General features: G+C 36.6%; 1 protein-coding gene across 4 annotated transcripts in view; it reads left to right on the forward strand.

The window, feature by feature from the left end:
- LOC133530554 (protein pangolin, isoforms A/H/I/S) overlaps positions 1–19,018 on the forward strand; it is a 226,140-nt gene extending 207,122 nt beyond the window's left edge. The window contains exons 8-13 of one of the 4 annotated variants that reach the window (XM_061868507.1): positions 636–755; positions 7,697–7,901; positions 9,343–9,496; positions 10,630–10,699; positions 11,889–12,039; positions 14,571–14,684. In XM_061868507.1, coding sequence (XP_061724491.1) covers positions 636–755; positions 7,697–7,901; positions 9,343–9,496; positions 10,630–10,699; positions 11,889–12,012 — 673 coding nt within the window. In that variant the 3' untranslated portion in view covers positions 12,013–12,039; positions 14,571–14,684. Of the gene's footprint in view, positions 1–635; positions 756–7,696; positions 7,902–8,538; positions 8,705–9,342; positions 9,497–10,629; positions 10,700–11,888; positions 12,040–14,570 lie in introns of all 4 variants that reach the window. The other 3 variants (XM_061868506.1, XM_061868505.1, XM_061868504.1) reach the window with 3 other exon arrangements.
- The last annotated feature ends 2,628 nt before the right edge of the window (positions 19,019–21,646 follow it).

Consider the following 21,646-nt stretch of genomic DNA (forward strand, 5'->3'; position numbering starts at 1 on the left):
GGTGAATTATATGCGCACTGATGCGCAAAAATTGCCACATCTTTATTCAACTTGTTATTTTCGTCTCCTTGGCAAAATATGTTTTACTTAGAGCTTTATAAAAATCTATTTATGTCCTATACAATGACACTACGGGTTCTTAAAACTCTTTCATATTAAAGAACAGTGCTTAAATAGGACTTCGATCCAAGTATGCTAGAACGTAAACGCCACCAAGCATTTTATTAGTTAGAATTTTCTGTTCTGGTTTGTTTTGTTTTTTAAGAGATGTTTTTTTTTGTGTATAGTAGAAGCACCAAAATAAATGGTTCGTTAGTAAACCTATCTTAGATATATCAATGCTTCCTTATCCTTCGGCCTTGGTCTCCCGTTGAAGATGTGTCTCAATCTGAAAGCAAGGCCTAAAACCTTTTTTTTTGTAGCCTAAGGCTAAGATATATTTTAGTGATCTTGCTATATACAGTGCTTACTATCTTTGTTTACAACTTATAAGCTTATGAGCTGTTAGAATATCTTCCATTTTTATTCTTCTCCTTATCGAGACAACATATTAATCCATATTTGCGATCGATAATTCTCTAACATCTCATGCTACCAATGTCATCCTACTGACATCCATATGTTTGCAATCGCAGTGAACTGTACCGGTTTTCGCCAACGCTGGGTGGAGGCCTAGGCCTCGGTCTAGGCCCCGCGCTAGTGCCCCCGCCCCCCTCCAAGGCTGACCTCGAGTCCCACCACGCGCGGTATGCGAGGTAAGTTGTTATGTGATAAAGTTAATTAAATCTGTCATGATGATTGTGGAGTAAACAAACTTATACCTTCAACTAAAACGACTGAGATGTACGACGTGTAGAAAGGGATGGTAGAAATGATTGTACCAAGATATTAAGTTTCTTAACGAGAATGTATACAGAGAAGAAGAAAAAGCTTCAATATAAAAACAAATATTTGAAATCATTAGCCGTGCACATTTTAGTAGTAATGCACATCGTAATCGTATTTAATGTTTGACAATATGACATATTATCTACTGCAGTAAAAATAAAAATGTTTTGAAAATAAAAGTGTCTGTTGTAATAATTAAACATCGCCAACAACAAAGCTGTTAAATATCTGATGTTAAAGACATTTTACATTTAAAAAACTAAACGATCAAACATAATTACACCTTTCGGTAAAGCACGCGTTCATAATCCGGTTCCGTCGTGCATTGTATTTGAAATTATAATGACAGAGTTTTAAAACGTTTTGTTATTGCGCGAGCCAATTGTTACCGACCCCTGCTTAACTAGGGTTGCCCCGTGTGATGTTTTTGAGTAAGAAATTGTAAAAATGTTTATATTGCTTTTAGATATCGTTTCACGGCTAGGGGACCGCAAGAACAGATGTGATATTATCATATGCTGCAAAAATACTAATATACTGATATTTTTTAGGATTTTTTGTCAGGTGTTAGCTAACGCATTTTCATTGTACTATTTGTAATATTATGGTATTTTTTTCGGAATGCAAATTATTAATTGCTTTTAGTAAAAATTAATTTAATAGCACTGCAATTTTAATGATAGCGAAGTTGGATTATTATTGCATGAATAAGGTAATAAAATAAGTAGGCGCACAACTTTGACCGAGCCCATTTAAAATGATCACGTTTATTTTTAACTAAAAATATTTTGCATAAAATGTATCCATTACATCAAATTAATCCCTACCTAGTCTGTCGTGCAAAACTTTAACTTTTTTTTTCTACTGCTCAAAACCCATTTGTCAACCCTGCAGCTACTCAGGGCATGGCACACGATGATATCGCGCACATTACGCGGCGTCCACCCCTGCGATCAGAGATAAGCAACCGTTTGACAGATGCGTTAAACGTACGCTGTACAAGCTGTAATTTACGCTGGCATATTTTAAACGGGTAATTACGATTTTTAAGTCAAATTAATATAAAAAATATATATTACTGCACTACTTACTCCAAAATTTTGATTCGAAATTTAAAAGTATTATACTGTGGCGTGGTGAAGCGGTGGTGGCCGAGTGTATATGACGTCCGACTTTCAATCCGGAGGTCGCGGGTTCAAATCCTGGCTCGTACCAAGGAGTTTTTCGGAACTTATGTACTAAATATCATTTGATATTTACGACTAGCTTTTCGGTGAAGGAAAAACGTGAGGAAACCTGCATCTGCGAAGAAATTCAAAGGTGTATGTAAAGTCCCCAATCCGCATTGGGCTAGCGTGGGGACTATAGCCCGAGCCCTCTCGCGCATGAGCCTGTGCCCAGCAGTGGGACGTATATAGGCTGAATTATTATATTAATATATTGTGGTTATAGTTTTCATATATATAAAAACTGTTGGAGCACAATTACACATTGGGGAGCAAAGTAAGCATATTTTCCGGTACATATTTTAGTTCGCCCAATTTCAACCCGAAGATCTGAACTAACCGTTCGAACTGATCAAAATAAAGAAAATAAAGCATTTTGCAAATTTTCAAACAATTGTTAAGTACTTGACAAATGGAATTATATTTATGTTTAAGTAATATAAGGTCAATTTAATATTCGCATATGGAGTGGAGCTTCAAAAAGTGCTTGGCATGTCACTGTCACATCTACTTTGAATGGCTTAATGGTGCCGTTTACTGGGATCGTGGTCAACGCTTGAACGTTTTCCTTCTTTGAATTTCATCTTCTTATAGTTAAGTTAGTTCAGGTCCATTGCAACTAAATTAATGACTAGAATCTTACGTTTTTGTATTGTCAATATTTTATGTAATATTTTCTAATGTAATTCTTCTGTAATAGCTGTTTGTGCCAAAATCAAGTGAAAAAAAAAATATGTCAAAAAAAACTGCCCGGTTTATGTGTATCATTAAACTTAATGAACGTATTTAATAACTTGGGAACTAGGTTGCATTAAGACGAAAGTGGAGGACCCGCCCGTAAATGCCTTTTCATACACGTCACGTAGTCCTCATTTTCCTCTTTGGATATTAAAATTATTGAAAATATTTTGATACAATTTGTGGTATGTCAACCACCCCTTTTGATTTTTGTCGAATTTATAAGAGTTAGGTTAGGAGCATTCAAAAGTCATCAATTCAACATCTTAATCTAGTAAATTTTCGGTTGCCAAAATAGCATTTACACTTTGAACGCCACGCCTATCGTGTGCGGTGTGATAGTGAACCTGTAGGAATGTAGGAAGGTTGATATTTGACTGTAGCCACGCGCGTCAGTTGACGTCTTTGACGGTCAAAAGGTTGAAGTTAATTAATTAAAACTCAGACTTCTTTCCACGTCAAGTGAGAAAAAGAGCTACCTTTACCAAAGTAACACCTACGACATTCAAAACAACCTTTTTAATTTCAAGTCCCGGGGTACAGGCGCTAACAAAAATCACTTGTGATGTTTTCAAATTTTAATAAGTTTTGGCATTTTATTTTTGGTACAAGCGTTTGTCTCTGACTGTACTTTCCTTACCACGGGCAACTAATACTCATCGAGACAATTCTAAAAACCCCCAAGGGTACGTTGTTTCTTCACAGAGTTCCTATGGCCACCTCCTGTCTCCATCATCAGATCAGCTCGATGGTACCATAATGTTGCATTGTCACCCGACTTACATATGTATGCAAATTTTCAGCTCAATCGGAAATTCTTTTATTTTGAAATAACAAACACTCATAATTTTTCGGCATATCATATTGCCATGGAAAAAAATTGCTCTGTAAAAAAAGTACACATACACAATAGGGAATATTACGCAAAACTTTGCGTTGGGGGAGCCACTAGCACAGAGGGCCTACCGTGAAACATGAAAATCGAAATTTCGTTATCTACCTCTCTATCACTCTTGCATATTCGAGCGATAGAGTGACAGATAACGAAATTTCCATGTCATATATTCGTAACAAATTATTTATTTATTTATTTAATCTTTATTGCACAAAAGAAAACTTTATAGTACAAAAGGCGGACTAAATGCCATGAGGCATTCTCTACCAGTGAAACTTGTTAATAAAAACTGTTTAAGCCACAGTATGTATAAATCAATCTATGGTTTACGATAAGTGCTAGTGCTGCACTCTAGCGGCAGGACATTGCAGTAAAGCATATTGAGATTCCACTTTGAAGGAGATAATAGAAAATATTGAAAATAATTCTTAATATATTTATCAAAACTTCAGTCTCGCGTTGTATATGTAGATTACGACCGGTCTGGCCTAGTGGGTAGTGACCCTGCCTGCCAGCTGATGTTCCCGGGTTCAAATCCTGGTAAGAGCATATATTTGTGTGACGAACACGGATATTTGTTTCTGAGTCATGGGTGTTTTCTATGTATTTAAGTATTTATAATTATATATTATATATATCGTTGTCTAGGTACCTACAACACAAGCCATACTGAGCTTACTGTAGGACTTAGTCAATTTGTGTAATAATGTCCTATATTTGTTTTTTTTTTGTCGTGTCATTCACGACGACGCGTGCCTTAACTCGTATTGTCATGTCATTAAAGGTTAGATTTGACAAAACTGCGCGTCATCGTGGATGACACGAACTATATAAAAGTTATCAAAGACGTATGTTCGTGATGACATGATCTATACTTAGGTACCTCGTTTAATTAGTAAAATACTTACCTACCTATTAAACAAACAGACATATAATTTCATATTTTATGTCAACAATCACCAATAAAATAAAATCCGACACTTACCACTTTAGTCGCCGACGGTCCTCATGTAAATAAGCCGGTGGCAGAGAAATTTAATTAAGATGATATATGACGCCCTCACTTAACGGTACCGTCGGCAACGATGGTATCTCGCGATGACTTACCAAAAACGGTTATCGCGATCTGTGCGTGCTTTTTGTGAGGATGGCGTTGTTCTGGTAAAGTTATGTTTATTTGTTGAATTTCGCACTTTGTGGACAGTATTTTTTAAGATTTAGCTAGTTTGGAATCGGTACTCACCGTAATTTCTATTCGATCAACTTTTTTTTTATTCAGTTCTTTGGATTTTTTATAAATAGCGGATCTGGACTAGCATGGTTTACAGATACAGGGTTCCGATTTAGGGTTCCGTACCTAGAAAGGAAAAACGGAAGCCTTATAGAATCACTTTGTTGTCCGTCCGTCCGCCCGTCTGTCCGTCTGTCAAGACCCTTGTTCTCAGGAACGCGTGGAGGTATCAAGCTGGAATTTATATCAAATACTCAGGTCTACTGTTCCTTGGAGCTGTAAAAAATCAAACTTCTAAGCCAACGCAATCAAAAGATACAGCCGTTTATGCAGCAAATTTCCGAAAATTTTTGACACTCGCAAGGGAATCAAAACCTACAGGGTACGTTCCCGTGAACTCAGAATCTTGAAATATGGTACGAAGCAACGTCTTATAGCACAGATGAAGGAAAAATTGCGAAAACCGTAAATTTTTAGTTACATCATATAATACTATATACCTACAGGTTTGTACAGAACCCTCGGTGCGCGAGTCTGACTCGCACTTTCCCGGTTTTTTAAATAAATAATCAACAAATTACCATCAGGCTGGCCATATGCTTGTTTGCCACCGACTTAGTATTAAAAAAATCTTTGGTGTGTAATAAAAGCTCCTGACCGAATTATTAGTCTTTTTGCATATCTTTCGAGAACTATTTTTTTGCTATAGGGACTGTGCGCGTTGGAGGGTCTGCCATCTTGTGGCCTGAATCGGAACCATAAACATGTACATTTACACGTCACGTGTTTTCTTGTGCATGGTAGGTTCTGCCATCTTTTGGGCTACATCGGAACAATAAACATCACATTTACGCCTCGCGCCAAAAATCTGACGGCTCCCGTGCTGCCTCCTACAGTTCATGCACGCTCCCTATAGTGTCTGTTATTATCTGTCTGGACAGTACAATCCAGGTTTGACCCTACAAATGTTGACCACCACACACATGCTTAAACGAAATTTTCTGTTAATATTTAAACATTCCCGTGTTTCTGCCGACCATCCGTCATAATCACCTCCACGACGCTCGGCGCTGCGCCGGCGCACGCATTGTGCTTTTTCTTCCATTTTTAAACCCAACCGACGGAAGGCGTATTTCAGACTTCGAATGCATTCCTCGAACTAATTTACTGAAAACGCCTATGATAAAACTAACATTTTAACCCCTAAAAAAGCGTATATTGTCAGAAAAAATGAAGCACTTATGTCCTTCTGCATTTTCTTCTAATTTTAGCTTTACCGCCTTTAAAATAAAGTTTGGTTTTGGGCGGAGAAGGAAGTCGTTTTTCAGCATTCTTTGGTTTTACAATTATTTTTAATAGTTTCGGTGGTTTATTAAACTGTCTCTTAATTATGCTTTTGGAACGAGTTAAAATTTATATTTGTACCATGTTACTTTTCATAGTAGTTTATATGACTGCTACATAATGAAAGGCATTAAAATACGAGCGGAGGTTCATGAAACAAACTAAAAGCGAATTTCATAAAAACATCACGCGAGTGTTTTATTTTAATGTCTATACATACACTACTTTAACAACATACATAATGGAAATAGATTGAGTATTTTCGTTGCTAACTTAATCGAAAATACTTTTATTCTCGATATGTTTATATACCGATTTTTTTTAAATGTATTGTCTTCAATGTTATGCGTTTAATAGGTAAGGCAAATCTTAACATCTATTTAAAAAAAATTATAGCTTTGATCATGAATTCATGAATCAATATAAACACGCCAAAAAAACTACTAATACCTATTACGCATTAAACATCGACCATCCATTTAACCTATCATTGTCATATCTGAAAATTTTATAGTCACTTACGCCGTTTACAAACTTATTTACTACAGACGTAAACATGCCCTCTCAAATTGACGTATCTCTTTACGATTTCCGTAGTGACATACGACATTTACAAAGTTATCAACAGTAGTCATAAACATACGTTTTCAAATAGCAGTATCTCCTTACGAATTCCATTTTAACTTACGACGTTTACAAAGTAATCGACAGTAGTCGTAAACATGCACTCTCAAACAGCCGTATCTCTTTACTGTTACCATATTAACTTATGACCTTTACAAAGTCATCAATGGTAGTATAAACATTCGTTCTCAAACTGGCGTATCTGTATACTACTCCAATATTAACTTACGACTTTACTAAAGTTACATGTGCTGGTCATAAACAACATGCGTTGTCTATTGCGCGCGCGCAGGAAACGCGTCTATTTCCAGCCGGATGTGTTTATTGTCTGTCTGTGTGTCTCGTTAGCATATTGATCCGGCGCAGTTTATGATCTGGTGACCGGTGACAAAAATGGAAATTAAAAGTGACAACTATTTTCCTGCAACATTTTGTGATAATAAATATGTGTTCTTAAAAAAAGAGCTCTAAAATTAGGAAACTTGAATATTCGTCAAGAAAATGGAATTAAAACTTTAGTAGTAGCAAGCGGCAGGGTTGCCGTGTGGAGCGGGAAGTGCGGCAGCAAGTAAACAACACGAGTATTGCGTAAATACTGATATTTATTCAGAAAAGTGTTACCTATATACATAGGTAACACTTTTCTGAATACATACTTACACTATTTAGAAACATGCAAAAAATATAACTCGTCACAGATCTGCTACCATTCCACGACGTCACACTAAGATTACATCCTTTGCCTTTCAGGTCACTAGAAAAGGGCAGCAGCAGCGCCAACGACAAACCCAACGAGGGTACAGTCAGCAACAACAGCAAAGAGCAGAACAAGAAGCCGCACATAAAGAAGCCTCTCAATGCCTTCATGCTGTACATGAAGGAGATGAGGGCGAAGGTCGTGGCCGAATGTACCTTGAAGGAATCGGCGGCTATTAATCAGATATTGGGAAGACGGGTGAGTTGATAAAGGTTCTTGTTTAGATATCTTTTGATTTTCGAACTCGTGACCACGAATGGATCTTAGATCTAGAAATACAGAACTATATGTTTAGATTTTGATAAGAGGATTTTTTTAAACAGACGCGTTTTGTTACTCATGAACGAACTTGAAAAATATTTAGAAGACGCTACTACTCAATGAAAGTTGAACAATATGTTGATTTATGTGTTTCAGATTTCTTCTATGGGTATTATTCAGCTTTCATTGTTTTCTATTTAAATTCAGTTTTTAGTCCTTCAGTTATTATCCAAAAATGAATAAGTACAATTACAAGATTTAGACCCTCTTATTTCGGGAGTATAGATTCATTCGGGCCACTGAGTCATGGTCTTAATGACTTGACATTTTGTAAAACATGATGGCCAATTTTAAAAATCAATGTTCTTTGTATTGTGTCTTGTAAGGAATATGATTATGCTATCGAATGCCTACGTGTTTTTGTATCACCGGCGCGTGGAATAACAAGCAGTACTCGGGACGTAATCCGATTCCTAACAAGCCTTAGTCATGGACGCTCAACGCCGTTGAACGTCCACGATTGACAGTTGTCGGACTCAGTAACATATCAATATCGTGTCGTAATCTAACGCAGTGGCATTCGTTGAGTCGCGAAGAGCAAGCAAAGTACTATGAGAAAGCGAGACAGGAGAGACAGCTCCATATGCAGCTGTACCCGGGTTGGAGCGCGAGGGACAACTACGGTTACGGTTCCAAAAAGAAAAAGCGGAAAAAGGACCGTAGTCCTGCTGAGTTGGGAGGTATTGGACCCTAGGACCCGAACACGCGAGGGCTGGGATGTTCCGCGCTTGTACACTCGCTTCACCCCCGACCGGGCTCTCTCCCGCACACCCACTAACACCCCCGAGAGAGTCCCGTCCCGTAACTAACTACCGGCTTGTATTAACGACGAGTCCGTACCCGTGCCCGTCCTGTCCGTATGTGAGTGTGCGTGTGTGCGTGTTAACTACTGTGTTACTGTGCGGCGGCCCGGAGGTGCCTGTGCTAGAAAAGCGGCTGGAACCGTTGCGGTGAGGCGCGAGACGGCGACGGACCCGGACCGGTCCGGACCGGACCGGAACGGACCTTCGCGCGCCGCCCCGCGCCCCTTAGTGTTGCGTGTTCTGTGTACGTAGTCGTCGAGTGATCGTGTACATGTACACCCTACACCCCTATCGGAAACTATATTGGTTTGTTAGATGTCTAGACGAACCGCGACCGATACCGTCCGCAGAATAGGTTCTGTGAGGAACTATAATTGGCCATTTTCATTAGGATCAAAATTGAAGCGGCTTCACGCGGGCTGTTTTTCTAGCACGAGAGTAGGCGCGGTGCTCGGCCCGGGCGAGAACCACCGTCGAAGTGCATTTTCTTTTCTTTCCATATCGCGTCGGTTCAGTGGCATGCGCTGGGCCGCGAGGAGCAAGCAAAGTATTACGAGTTGGCGCGACGCGAGCGCCAGCTGCACATGCAGCTCTATCCCGATTGGTCGTCTAGGGCTAATACGCAAAGGGGCAAGAAGAGGAAGCGAAAACAGGAGACAACCGATGGAGGTACTGCCTTACACTCCGGCCGCCTCCCGTCTGTCCGCGGACGACAGACCGCTCCCATCCCGCGGCGGGCGTCTAGTGCACACTCCTCATTTACAAACGAGGTCAATTAATGAAGGATTAAGTCGCAGACGCCCGCCGCATCCCGTCCTCTCCCCCCGTGGAGGTCAATCACTTGCTCTTGAACACAATTCGACATAGCATTATTGCCGAATGTTGGTTAACGGGGTCCAGGTTGTAGCAATATCAGTATTTTTATATATTATTTATCGCCTTTATTTATTTTTATTACAACGCTATTTTATGAGAACCCTGTTGTAAGTGGCACTCCTTCGAAGGTTGTCCCGGTTTTTGGCTTTCCGTTCTGCTCCAAGTCAGTGTCGGGGAGCGTGCATGTTCGACAGTCGAAGGACCAAGTGACCGCTTGCAGGGAGTAGTAGAGTACCGATAGTCAGCCTGGGACAGCCTTCCCGACTGGTCTGAAGCGTCGTGCGCTGCATGCGGCAGGGACGCCCGCCGCTGCGCCCACAGTTGGGTAACCGGCCCAGCCTGCTTGTGTCTGCGGTGTCTATATATAATGATACTGGCCAAATGATTCAATATTTATTTTTGATTCCGGAGAACCTATTCTGCTTAAATTTTGCTTATAAGCGTCATGTTTATTTGTGGTTATTATTTTATTTTCGAACGTAGTTAGCATTTATTTTGGAAGTTCATGCGTGTAGTCTGTTATTTTTAAAACCAATGTTTTTTCCGTTATCCCTTTCGTTTGTCCCGTCCCCTCCCGCATGCCACTAACACGTCTGGGGGTATGGATGCATGCTGCTTTTTTGTAGTTTTAGCGTATTAGTTTACATTAAGGCTTGGAATATGATTTCGGGTAACCTTTGATTCGCAAGCGAGTACTTATTTATCGATTTCATTGGCCTCCTGATTTGACCGCTGAACCAAAATTTATCTGATGTCATATTTTTATTTTCTAATCTGGACATTTAATTCCATAATGATTGATTTGCTATTATGAATTATTTGATAACTTTGCCATGGATTGTATTTTTCCAAATATCCAGAAATTTCTTTTTCCCGAGTGGATTTTGAAGTGCGTGTTCTAACTGTGTGTCCTAATGTACTTCCAGGAAATAATTTGAAGAAGTGCCGAGCGAGGTACGGCCTCGATCAACAGAATCAGTGGTGCAAACCTTGCAGGTGTGTGTCCTTCTTTCTCATTTTTATTATTTATTTTCGCTTGACACAGAAAATCTATCAGCACAACCCAGAGTAATCTGTGGAACTGTTGGCAACAGTTATTTTGATATTGTTTCTATGTGGAAAGACTTGGCTATCTTTCAGTCTAAAGTTTCCCAAGAGAGCCTGGTCGTAACATTTTCGTATTATTTAATAACAAATCCTATAACTTAGTCGTTATTTTTACGAATTTGTTTATTATTTTAACCTGTTCAGAGTGAACAGAGCTGAAGACGATGGTGATTCAGAAAATGTGTCTTTTCACAAAGAAATATATAAAAATACCTTAGCGAAACGGAATAGATTTTTTTGAAAGTAGACAAAGAGTGAAGTAGTGGAAGTAGGTGTAAGTTCGCCGGCGTCGAAGGGCAATCATTTGTCGAAGAAAAGCTTTCAAAAAAATCTTGACACATTTTCTGAATTGCTATCGCTTTTTCCTTTGAATTCGTTTACGTTAAGTGTGAGGTTATAAAGTTCCATGTACTGATGAAATGTTTTCTCCACTCATGATTGCCGCTTCCCACGGATTGGATCCGCTGGCACTATTGGTGACGTTTTTCTGACATTTTTTTTATATATTTTGCTCCGATGCGATTTTTATATTGCGTTCGCCTCACGCTACTTGACTCGGACTGTTTGCTTTGTAATAACCTGACAATCACATAACCTCCCACTTTTTATCATTCTATGCTTCTGTTGTTTATTTTTTGTGCATCATTTTATAATCACCTTCATTTTTATCATTAACTCTTTTCTTTTAAATATCTCCTCTTTACAAACGATTTTTTTTCTCACCTACTTATTCCACTCTACTCATCTTATCGTCATACGTGTTATATCCGCTATAATTTTTGTTTCCTTTTTGTATTTTACTGTATTAACTAACTTCTAATCTACCATACCGACCTCATTACCATCTTATGTTTTTCCCTTCGCTTTATCTATTTTTATCCTTAACATTTTACATTCTACTTCTCTAATAATCTTGATTACTTGTACTTTCTTGTCGTTATTGACTTCTGATTCTCCTTAATCTATTATTATATTCTTTACGTTTCCATTCATATTGAATATCCTTCTCCTGCCGTAATCTGTTTATCCCACTCGATCGTCCCTCACCCCACTCACGATATATAACGGGCGGGGGCAGCCCCGAGTCGAGCAGCGTGCTGGTGTCGGGCGGGGTGGGGGTGGGGCTGGGGCTGCTGCGGCCGGAGCCGGCGGCGCCGCTGGTGGCCGCGAGCCCGCAGGAGCCCACCTACGTCAACCTCTAGTGCCGGCCGAGCGCCGGACGAGCCACGGTCAGTCCAAGGACCAGGTTGAATGTGACGACCGTTTTAAAAATATCATTCGACGAAATTTGGAATTTGCGGAATGTTTCTGAAAAATTGGAACACTGCTACAAAATTTCAAAAAAAAAAACACAATATTATATTTTGAAAATGTTAAATTGTCGGTCCATATTCAAAATGTGGGAAGGTTTCGAGACTTAATGAAAATTTTAATTTTGGAAACTTTCTGTCAGCACACCAGTACCTACCCACTGGAGTATGATCAACAAAAAATATATGCTATTTAATTGTTGCATTTACTAGTTTTGCAAAGATAATCTATGTTTACATGACGGACACCTACATAGCTACGAAAATGTAATAAAATGAATGCGAATGATATTGTTAAAATGGCTGTTACCGTATTTGTCGTGAAATGGAAATGCCGTGAACAGTAGTAGTTTCGATTGCAGTGTTTTTTTATTTATTAAAATGGCATGTTATATCTTATCTAAATTTAGTAAATATGTTTTAAAAAGCTTTAATCTTATTGACACAAAAGGACTTATCAGCGAAAAAGGTTTTTTTTTGTTTCTTGTACTTTTTATACCGAAACGTATAACATTTCAATAACAATGCCATAATCTAATACTTGTTAAAGAATTTTGTGAGGCTTGTATTTCGACGTTGTTTAGATTTTGTGTTTTTTGTGTAATTTTTGTAGAATCTTTGTTGCTTTTTAGGTTCTTCGTGCCTCTAAAGAGGACACATAACTCCTTAATACTCGGCATGTTTTTTTTGTTTTTATTGTGAGCTCTTCTAACATTGATCAGGCATGATTCAAATGAAAGATTTTTTAGTGTTTTTGTTGTTACGTATTGATGTTTTGTAGTTATTTTTAAATTAATGTTTCATATTATTAACAAGTATTGAAAATTTGTTTTTAAAATAAGTATGTTTAATTTATTATACCCTTCGATTACATTTTCTTCTTTTAGTAATATGAAACATTTTGTTTAGTCTGAGTAATCAGTTTCACGATGGTTTCCATAAGTTATAATTTTGCTTGCTTTTTAACGAATAAACGATTTTATAAAAAAGTTAGTATTAAATAGTACATTATTGTTGAGGCTCGGAAGTAGCCACTTGCTGGCTGAGGATTCGTTTTAAACGGACGACCCTGGGAGTCTGTTTAATTGAATCCGAAGCCAGCAAGTAGCCTTCCAGCCGAGTCTTATATAGTGTTTTCCTCAAAAATGGTGCAAGAAATATAAATATAATAGAAATATTATTATTATTATTTGATGGCCTAGTGTAGTGACCCTGCCTATGAAGCCGATAGTACCGAGTTCAAATCTTGGTAAGGGCATTTATTTATGTGATGAGCATTAATATTTGTTCCTGAGTCATGGGTGTTATCTATGTACTTATATATTATATATATCGTTGTCTAAGTACCCACAACACAAGCCTTATTGGGCTTACTGTGTGTTGTCGAGGTGATAAATAAGAGTGGACTGTAGTATAAAACGCTGGTTTACTTCCAAATTACAAGAAATACAAAAGGTGGCAAAGTGAATCGTCGTTGGGGAATCGGATAACAACCGGTAAATTTTTAAAGCTCTAGGAACTGTCAAAGTTTTAAATGTAAAATTGCCATAGTTACATTTGAATATAGAGATTGAATTATGATTAGATTTATACATTTTGTTGAATATCTTAATTAAAAAATATGCAATTTATTTTATTATATTATTTATTTTATTTATTTTTTGTTTATTTTGAATTGAATTAATTATAAGAAAATATTGTTACATTTAATTAAATTATATAATATAAAACTATGGAAACGATTTTTAATACATATGGTAGGTTTTTTTCCTAACGAATACAGGATCAAAAAAGAGTCCATTTTTGAACGATTCGTAATACCTATAATATTTATTTATTTATTTAAATATTTTACCGTTAAGTCCATTGAGGCTGCGTTAAGCCACGTTTTTATGTATACATTTTCACAGAATAAAGTTAAAACAGTTGAAACGATTTACTTTGCCACCTTTTTATTTTATAAAAAAAAATAGTGTATTTTTCAGCCAAAAATGCGCCAACCTATTTGAGGCCGTTAAATAATCGCAGTGCCGATATTATAATAATACATATACTGATCATCTCTTTGGCTATTTAATGAACCTATGCTTTCTTTTGATATGGCCATTTCAACTTTTTAAACTCGACAAATAATGGAATTTGTATGTATTTTTCAACCGGCAAAACCGACTGTGCCGTGCGAAAAATATTTTCATGTTTATTTTCCTATTATATTACTATTTTCCGTAAACTTTGTATAACGGTAAAGACGCTAAGGTAAGAGTAATGAATGGTAATTTTAGACATTTTTTTCTTTTAGTAAGTATGAGATAAGTTTGTGATTCACCAGCAGATAACTTATGCAATTAATGAAATGTACAAATCTTTTTAGAAATGCTCAAACTCAAGCAAAATTATAACTTACCATTCCAAAACAGCCAACAATTGTAATGTTACCACGAATGTTGCAGGCGGAAGAAGAAATGCGTGCGCTACATGGAAGCGCTGGCGGCCGCGTCCGGGACGATGGGGGTGGGGGGCCCGCCCGCGACGCCGCAGTCGCCGTGCTCCGATGAGGACGTGAAGCTCGAGGAGCTGTCGGACGCGTCGGACGACGACGGCGACGCCGACACGCCGCTGTCGGCGTCCAGCCCGGGCGGGCTGTCGGCGCTGTCGTCGCTGGCGTCGCCCGCGTCCGACCCGCCGCCGCCGCCGCGCCACCCCGTGGGCACCAACCCGCGCGACGCCAACAACCCGCTGTCCGTGGGCCAGCTCACCAGCCAGTCCTGGCCGCGCGCGGCGCAGGCGCGGCCCGGCCACGAGGTCATCTCCGTCTCCTAGTGCCGGCCGCTCGGCGCCGCCTCCGCACGGGGTTCGCGGCGAGGCTGACTCAGTGTTTAGTGGACGGTGCTGCCATCTCGAGGCGGGGACTGGCGCCCTCTAGCGGCCGCGCCCCGAGGCGAGTCGTGTCGGTTGTGATAACTAAACAAGTAGGTACCCCGTATACTGATCCTTCGATAAACTTTTACCGTTCGCGGATACATATGACGTAAACGAATACCGGCATTTCGTGTGCTTTATTTTCGAGAGGCCTAATTGAAAATTCATCTTCTTTTACCAAATGCTCGGTATTCTTTTACGTCGGTCCGTATATGTATAAATGTACAATTGACATTTCAAATTGACCTTGAGTTTATGACTCTTAACATTTAATTATAATACCTCATATGTTGTCATTTCTATTTTTTCATAAATTTAAAGTCGCTTTGATCTCAATTTGAGCCCCAATCGAGTCATTTAGCATCTTGTATGACAGCACCCACAGATTTATTTTTCAAATTTTTTCTTCCACACAATTTTGGGGTTTTCAGTTGTCATTGCTGAATGTTATTTCTACAGCATGCAAGTTATTTGTTATTATTTTAAAACCCTAATATTGTGTCTATGAACTAGTCACATGTCAAATGTGCCATTTACACCTGTTTTTAATCGTTTTTGGATTTGAATTATAAAAATGTGGGAATACTAAAGTACATGGCATATGTTAAACATCAATAATTTAAGTTTCCTTACATTTTGATCTGTTGACATGTAAACTGACTGCATTGTAACTGTGTGACTATTTTTCAAAATAAACTAGGTTGATTTTAACGCCATCTATATCGTCATAGCCAATAACACAAATCTTTTTTATAATAATCATAAAAATCTAGACCGTTTTTTAAGACTTATGCAGCGGGATTAAATGTCACAGATTGAAAACGCACACTTATTACCATAAATTTTCAATTCACTTGTTCCGTTCATTGTACTTATTAACAATATCCTTAATTATTAACTGAGATTAAACAGTGAAATATAAAGTTATGGTAATATTGCTATGGAAAGTACTGCTAACTCTGTCACATACATTGCTCTCTTATGGACATTTCATTTAAACATCTTATTAACGGATTCAACTCAATATTTACTTCATACGTCTATCTTACATATAATTTCGTGTATTTTTCTAATTATGTTTCAACTAATTACTTGATATAGTGAAATTCAAATAGAAAAATACGCCTGGGAAATGTCAGGAATGAACGCAGGCGGGAGCCGCAAACCTTTTTTAGGTTGTTTAAGTTATTTCGAGTTGAATTTTTTAATTAAGTTTTTTCCTTAATGTTTCATCGGACGGCCTGCACCGATAAGGTTCCATGTAACGTAGTTTAATTAAGATATAGTTTTAAAAAGAATAATTTCCCTTTGTAGCATGTTTTTGTAAAAAGTTAAATGTAAGATGACACAAAGGGAAAAGGAGTTTTTTTCCGTTGTGCGGAACAAGTTAGACTGTCGTAGGGTAGTTTAGGCACGTTGTATGAGTGAATTTGTAAATCGGGATTTGGACCGAGTGCTCTTTAATATAAGGTCGTATTTTTAATGGAGTTTGATTTTTAATTTGAATGGATTTTATTTATCCGATAGGCTTTTGACTTTTCTCAAAGATATATCAAGCATGCGTTACAATCATGAAATTCGATTTTGCATGCATTTGTTTGTTTAATTAAACAAGTCTTATGAAAATACGACTTTTTATTTCCCTAATGGTTTCACTTTTATTACGATGTGTTAAAGAGCATTTAGGTACAATTTAAACCACTGTATATGTGTAAGTACATATATGATGTAAAAATATAAAATATAGGTTTAATATAACTGTGTCATATTAGAAATAAGTGTACTATGCTACTTATGTATACATTATTACAATATAAAAAGTTTAAAGAAAAATATTAGCGGAATACTGACTTGAAACAAAAAAATGTATAATGAAAAATTTAACAGGATAAATTGTAATTTTCATATTATAATTTTTACATTTCCTGGGATTATAATAAAGAAACAGAGTGTATAGGACTCGACTTTGTAAATAAATTTGTAATTCATGAATATTAGATTTTTTTCGGTTAAAAAAATATTGCATTTATATTATTATTAAAATACCCTCGGAATGTTCTCGGATGGTTTGTTTTATCCAACAGTTCTTTTTGTTAATTACTTTTTATTGTTATTATTAAGATTTTTAACGTTGTTGACTGCAAATCAAGCCATATTAATGAAAATCACTTGATTTAACACGACTTTTAAAACTATTATGAGCCCCGTTGATTAAAACAGTTGACTATCGTGATCAATGATTTTTAATTTTGACCAAATCTTGATCATTTTAAGCATTTTTAAGGTTTTTGACCCGCTAGCTTTGCATAGGAAATAAATGTGCAATACTGAACATGGGTACTGTATAAAACTAAATCTTAAATAAGATTTTTTTGTAAATTTATATTTTAAGGTACTTTGAATTTTACTATTATTGAATTTATTTTCGTTTCGCGCAAAAATATGATTTGATTTATTTTGACGGTATTATAATGAAAGTGCCAAAACCATCTAGAACTGAATTTTGCCAGGGAAATAAAATGGATTATAATAAATATGTAATTTACTCTTAATGTCTGTGCCAAATTGATGATGAAACTGAACCGATACTTACATAATAAGGATTGTTTGGATAAATGAGTCCTTGTACAATAATATGTTACACAACGAAGGCCGCATAAATATCTGACACGATCTTATTCATAGAGCGATAAGAGCGTGTCACATATTATTGCGGCCTTCGAAGAGTAACATATTATTGCAGGCAATGGCAGCTAATTTATTTTATAAAATAAATCATTTAAGCACACGTTTAACGGTTTTTTGCATGGAATAAATCGTAAATGGACAATCAAGGAAAAAAGTACATATGAGATTTATATGTTCAGTTCAATATTTAATGTATTGTTGTTAAAAGATCCTGAAAAATCTTTTTTATTAGTAAACAACGAATTGGTTACACGGACTTTTTTTATCCAAACCATCTTTCAAGCCAACCTACATCGATGTACATTTTAGTATTGTATGCGTTACGCCCCTAGCAATGAATAAAAACCATTAAAAAAAGTTCAACCATAATTGTACAGTCAGCGTCAATAGTAGCGGATGAAACAACGCGCCAAAAGTATCTGATATTCCGGATAACTTTTCCAAATATAGATAAATGTCTAAAATTTACATTCAAAAGTATATCTATTACCGTCTTAATTATTCTACATATATAACCACCACATTTTGTTAAGCTGTTTCAGAATGGTAGATACTTTTGAAACCTTGTTTGATCCGCTACTTCTGATGCTGACTGTACAACATAATAAATATAATTTAATTTTAAGAGTGACCATACTCAAATTATATGCCTCTCAATCAATATCATGAAGTTATAGCTTTGCATGCCATTGACAAAGTGTGACAGTGTCATAATTAATGTCAAATTTCTATAAAATGTTGACTTTTATAATGACACTTTTTCACTTTGTTCTGTTCAAGTCGGAAGTTAGCTTAGACGGAATCTAGTGATCTACGGACTAGGTTTTTTTAAACTTTTATTGGAAATAAAAAAGCACTTGAAATATAAAAAATGGACGCATATGTAATATTGTCTTCACTGTACTTTTGTACGTACAAACAGCCACAATCTTAACTGTTCCTCCCTTTAACAAACCATTAACCTAACTGTCCATGCCTTTTATATAATAAGGTCCACCGATGGACAGTTAACAGTGTGGGCGATGGTATATTACTGAGCATTATTTGCGCAAAAAAATTAATAATTGCTATTGAAATAATACTAAAATCCGCATCGATGAACTGGTAACTCTGATACCTCGGTTATGTTGATAGGTGTTATAGATTGTTTTTATTGTTAAGCGGATATTGTAAAGAAGAATACGCAATATTTTTTTGTAGAAATTGTCAAATTAGAAGCAAGGTTAGGTCTGGCCCGTGTCTTGTGTTCAGTTGAACGAATATTATTTTAATAAACAACGTAAAAATTGTACTTGTCTATTTTATTTTGGACCTTTTTTACCCAAATATCAATGACATTAGTTAAAACTTTAGACAGTGGGGGCTAACGCGTTTAATTTCACCGCTAGGGGCGCTAATGTAGACGGAGGTCTTTCAAAATGTTAAATGCATTGTATTTTTGGGGGTTACAAGCTTTTTTATCGCGAATTTACACTTCTTATTCATAATTGCGCAAATCTTTTTTCTATTTTTGATTATTCATGTTAAACATTAGATATAATTAGTTTGGTTTAAAAAAAGTGCCAACAAAATGCAAGCAAAATAACACAGGTTATTTTTTTTTGTGTATATTAGAACGTTTTTTTTAAAGCAGCAGAGTTTTGAGAGCTGTTCTGGACCACCATCTACAGTGGCGCCAACTGGTGAGCACAAAAACGGTAGCCTTCAAATTGTGTTAGTAAAATCGTAAACAGATGGCGTTAGTAGTACGAATTATGTGGGGTAATACCGCCATCTATCCTTTTCACTTGTCTCGCTGCCAAGAACCCTTAGCACTTGTGTCTGCATGACATTATACATATATAATGTAGTATTTTATGTCATTTATTCGCTATGTGCACGACTGTCACGCAACTGACGCAACCTAGCAGCCGCAAATCTAGGGGAAAACGTCAATTCACTACATCTTATAAAACTACTCCAAAACTAAAAACTACTGAACGGATTTTCATACGACTTTCATCTATGAATAGAGTGATTCTTGAGGAAGGTTTAGATATATTACTTGTTAAGGTTTTGTGTAAATTGGTTGAAGTATAACGATGTTGTCGGAAAAAGGCACGCGGGATAGGAGCTTTAATCGAAAACGCTGCCTAATCCGTTTGTGCTATAACAACACAATGTATGGTGCGGTTGTCTCTCTTTCCTGGGTCTACAAAAAGTTCGCGATGTTGAATGTCTATCTTTTAAGGATAACTTACTATACCCATTCTTATCTTCTAGAAAAATATCTCATAATATGTGGCATTTGCAAATATAGTATTAGTATATATACAGTTATTAGTATTTATCAAAACAAATACGTTAGTTATATTAACCATTTCATACAAATTATAATGGTCCCTTATACCATACAATTTAAATGAATAATTCAGGAGTAATCGTAAATTAAAGTTTCATTTCGAGCCATATAACTTTTACGAAATGTTAAAGACGCTATCCGCAGTTAGTTCTAATTTTTACCACCTGCGCTGGAATCGCTTCACTTACATGCACTTCGCACGGTGCCAACATTATACTATTGATTCCAGTGTTTCCGAATAATCTACAATATCGGGTAATTCCAAAAATGACTTACACTTCCACTTTCGAAATTTATTGATATATATGGGATTCGTATAAGATAAAAAACGCTTTCAAGAGATTACATTGTTTATTTCGTGACAATGCATAATAGAGATAAACACATTTAGAAAATAAATGTAAAAAGGTTAAAAATGCCGTAAAATTGTGATGCCGTTTGCAAGACTAGGTTAGTAGTTAAAGTCGATTTTTCTATGGTAAAACTTATTATTTAAATTCTACCATTTTTTATACGCTCATTACGCTAGTCAGTCCCTGGTATCGTCTGTTTCGTTCTTACGGCCAATAACTTGCATGTTCCAAGGTTAGCCAACTAACTCGGAGTTAACCACTTGAACTCGGACCTCACAGTACATTTCAATCCTGTATAAAGGCATTCAACGAGCTGTTTCCTGTGTTGCGACTTCATTTTCGACGTTTAAAGCAGGCGATTATTTCTTGGTGCATATTTTCAACCTTATTCACAGAAAAGGAAACTCTTGTACCTGCAAATCTTCAGACAATTCGCGTTTGTACGAGACAACGGTAGAGAATTTCATAATGCTCCATGTTGGCTAACTCTAAACGCGCAAGTGGCTCTTACAAATTCAGACGACCAGAAAAGTGAAATCCATTCTAGTGAGTAGGTAAGGTTTTCAAATACTTTTACTTTGGCGTATTGCCTGTTTGTAGACTATAGCCGGTAAAACTCCTTTGTCAGTAGAAAAAGGCGCGAAATTAAAATTTTCTATGGGACGATCACCCTTCGCACCTACATTTTTAAAATTTGCCGCTTTTTTTCTACTGACTGAAATGGCTTGACAGACTATAGTAACATGAGTAACTATTGAGGTATAGATAAGACCAGATAAAGAAAACATACTTGATAAATGTAGATTTTATAGTTACATACAAAATGATTTAACAGTTTCCGTTGAAATTAGTTTCCTTTGTCTAGAGTTATCTATGATCTTACTTTCTATTTTACAGTTTCTTGGTGGAAAACCCGTGTTAATTCAAAGTGTGTAAAGTGAGTCAAATATTTTTTGAAGTTTGAAAGATTTTTAGATAAAATCACAAAACTAGTGCTATTTTGGATATTTTAAATCCGCTGCTAGGCAATAGAAAAGCATTTAAACCAAGCCTCTTAATTATTTAAGAAACTTACATAATAGTTATAAACAATTATAAGTGCTTTTAATTAAAACAAACATGTCACTTAAAATTAACATTACTACCTAAAGACAGGCTATTCAAGCACATACAATCATCATACAAATCCATACAAACACGTACCTCGTAACAAAAACTTGAAGTA

This window comes from Cydia pomonella, chromosome 23 (genome assembly GCF_033807575.1).
Source record: "Cydia pomonella isolate Wapato2018A chromosome 23, ilCydPomo1, whole genome shotgun sequence".
In the NCBI taxonomy this organism is placed as follows: Eukaryota; Metazoa; Arthropoda; class Insecta; order Lepidoptera; family Tortricidae; genus Cydia; species Cydia pomonella.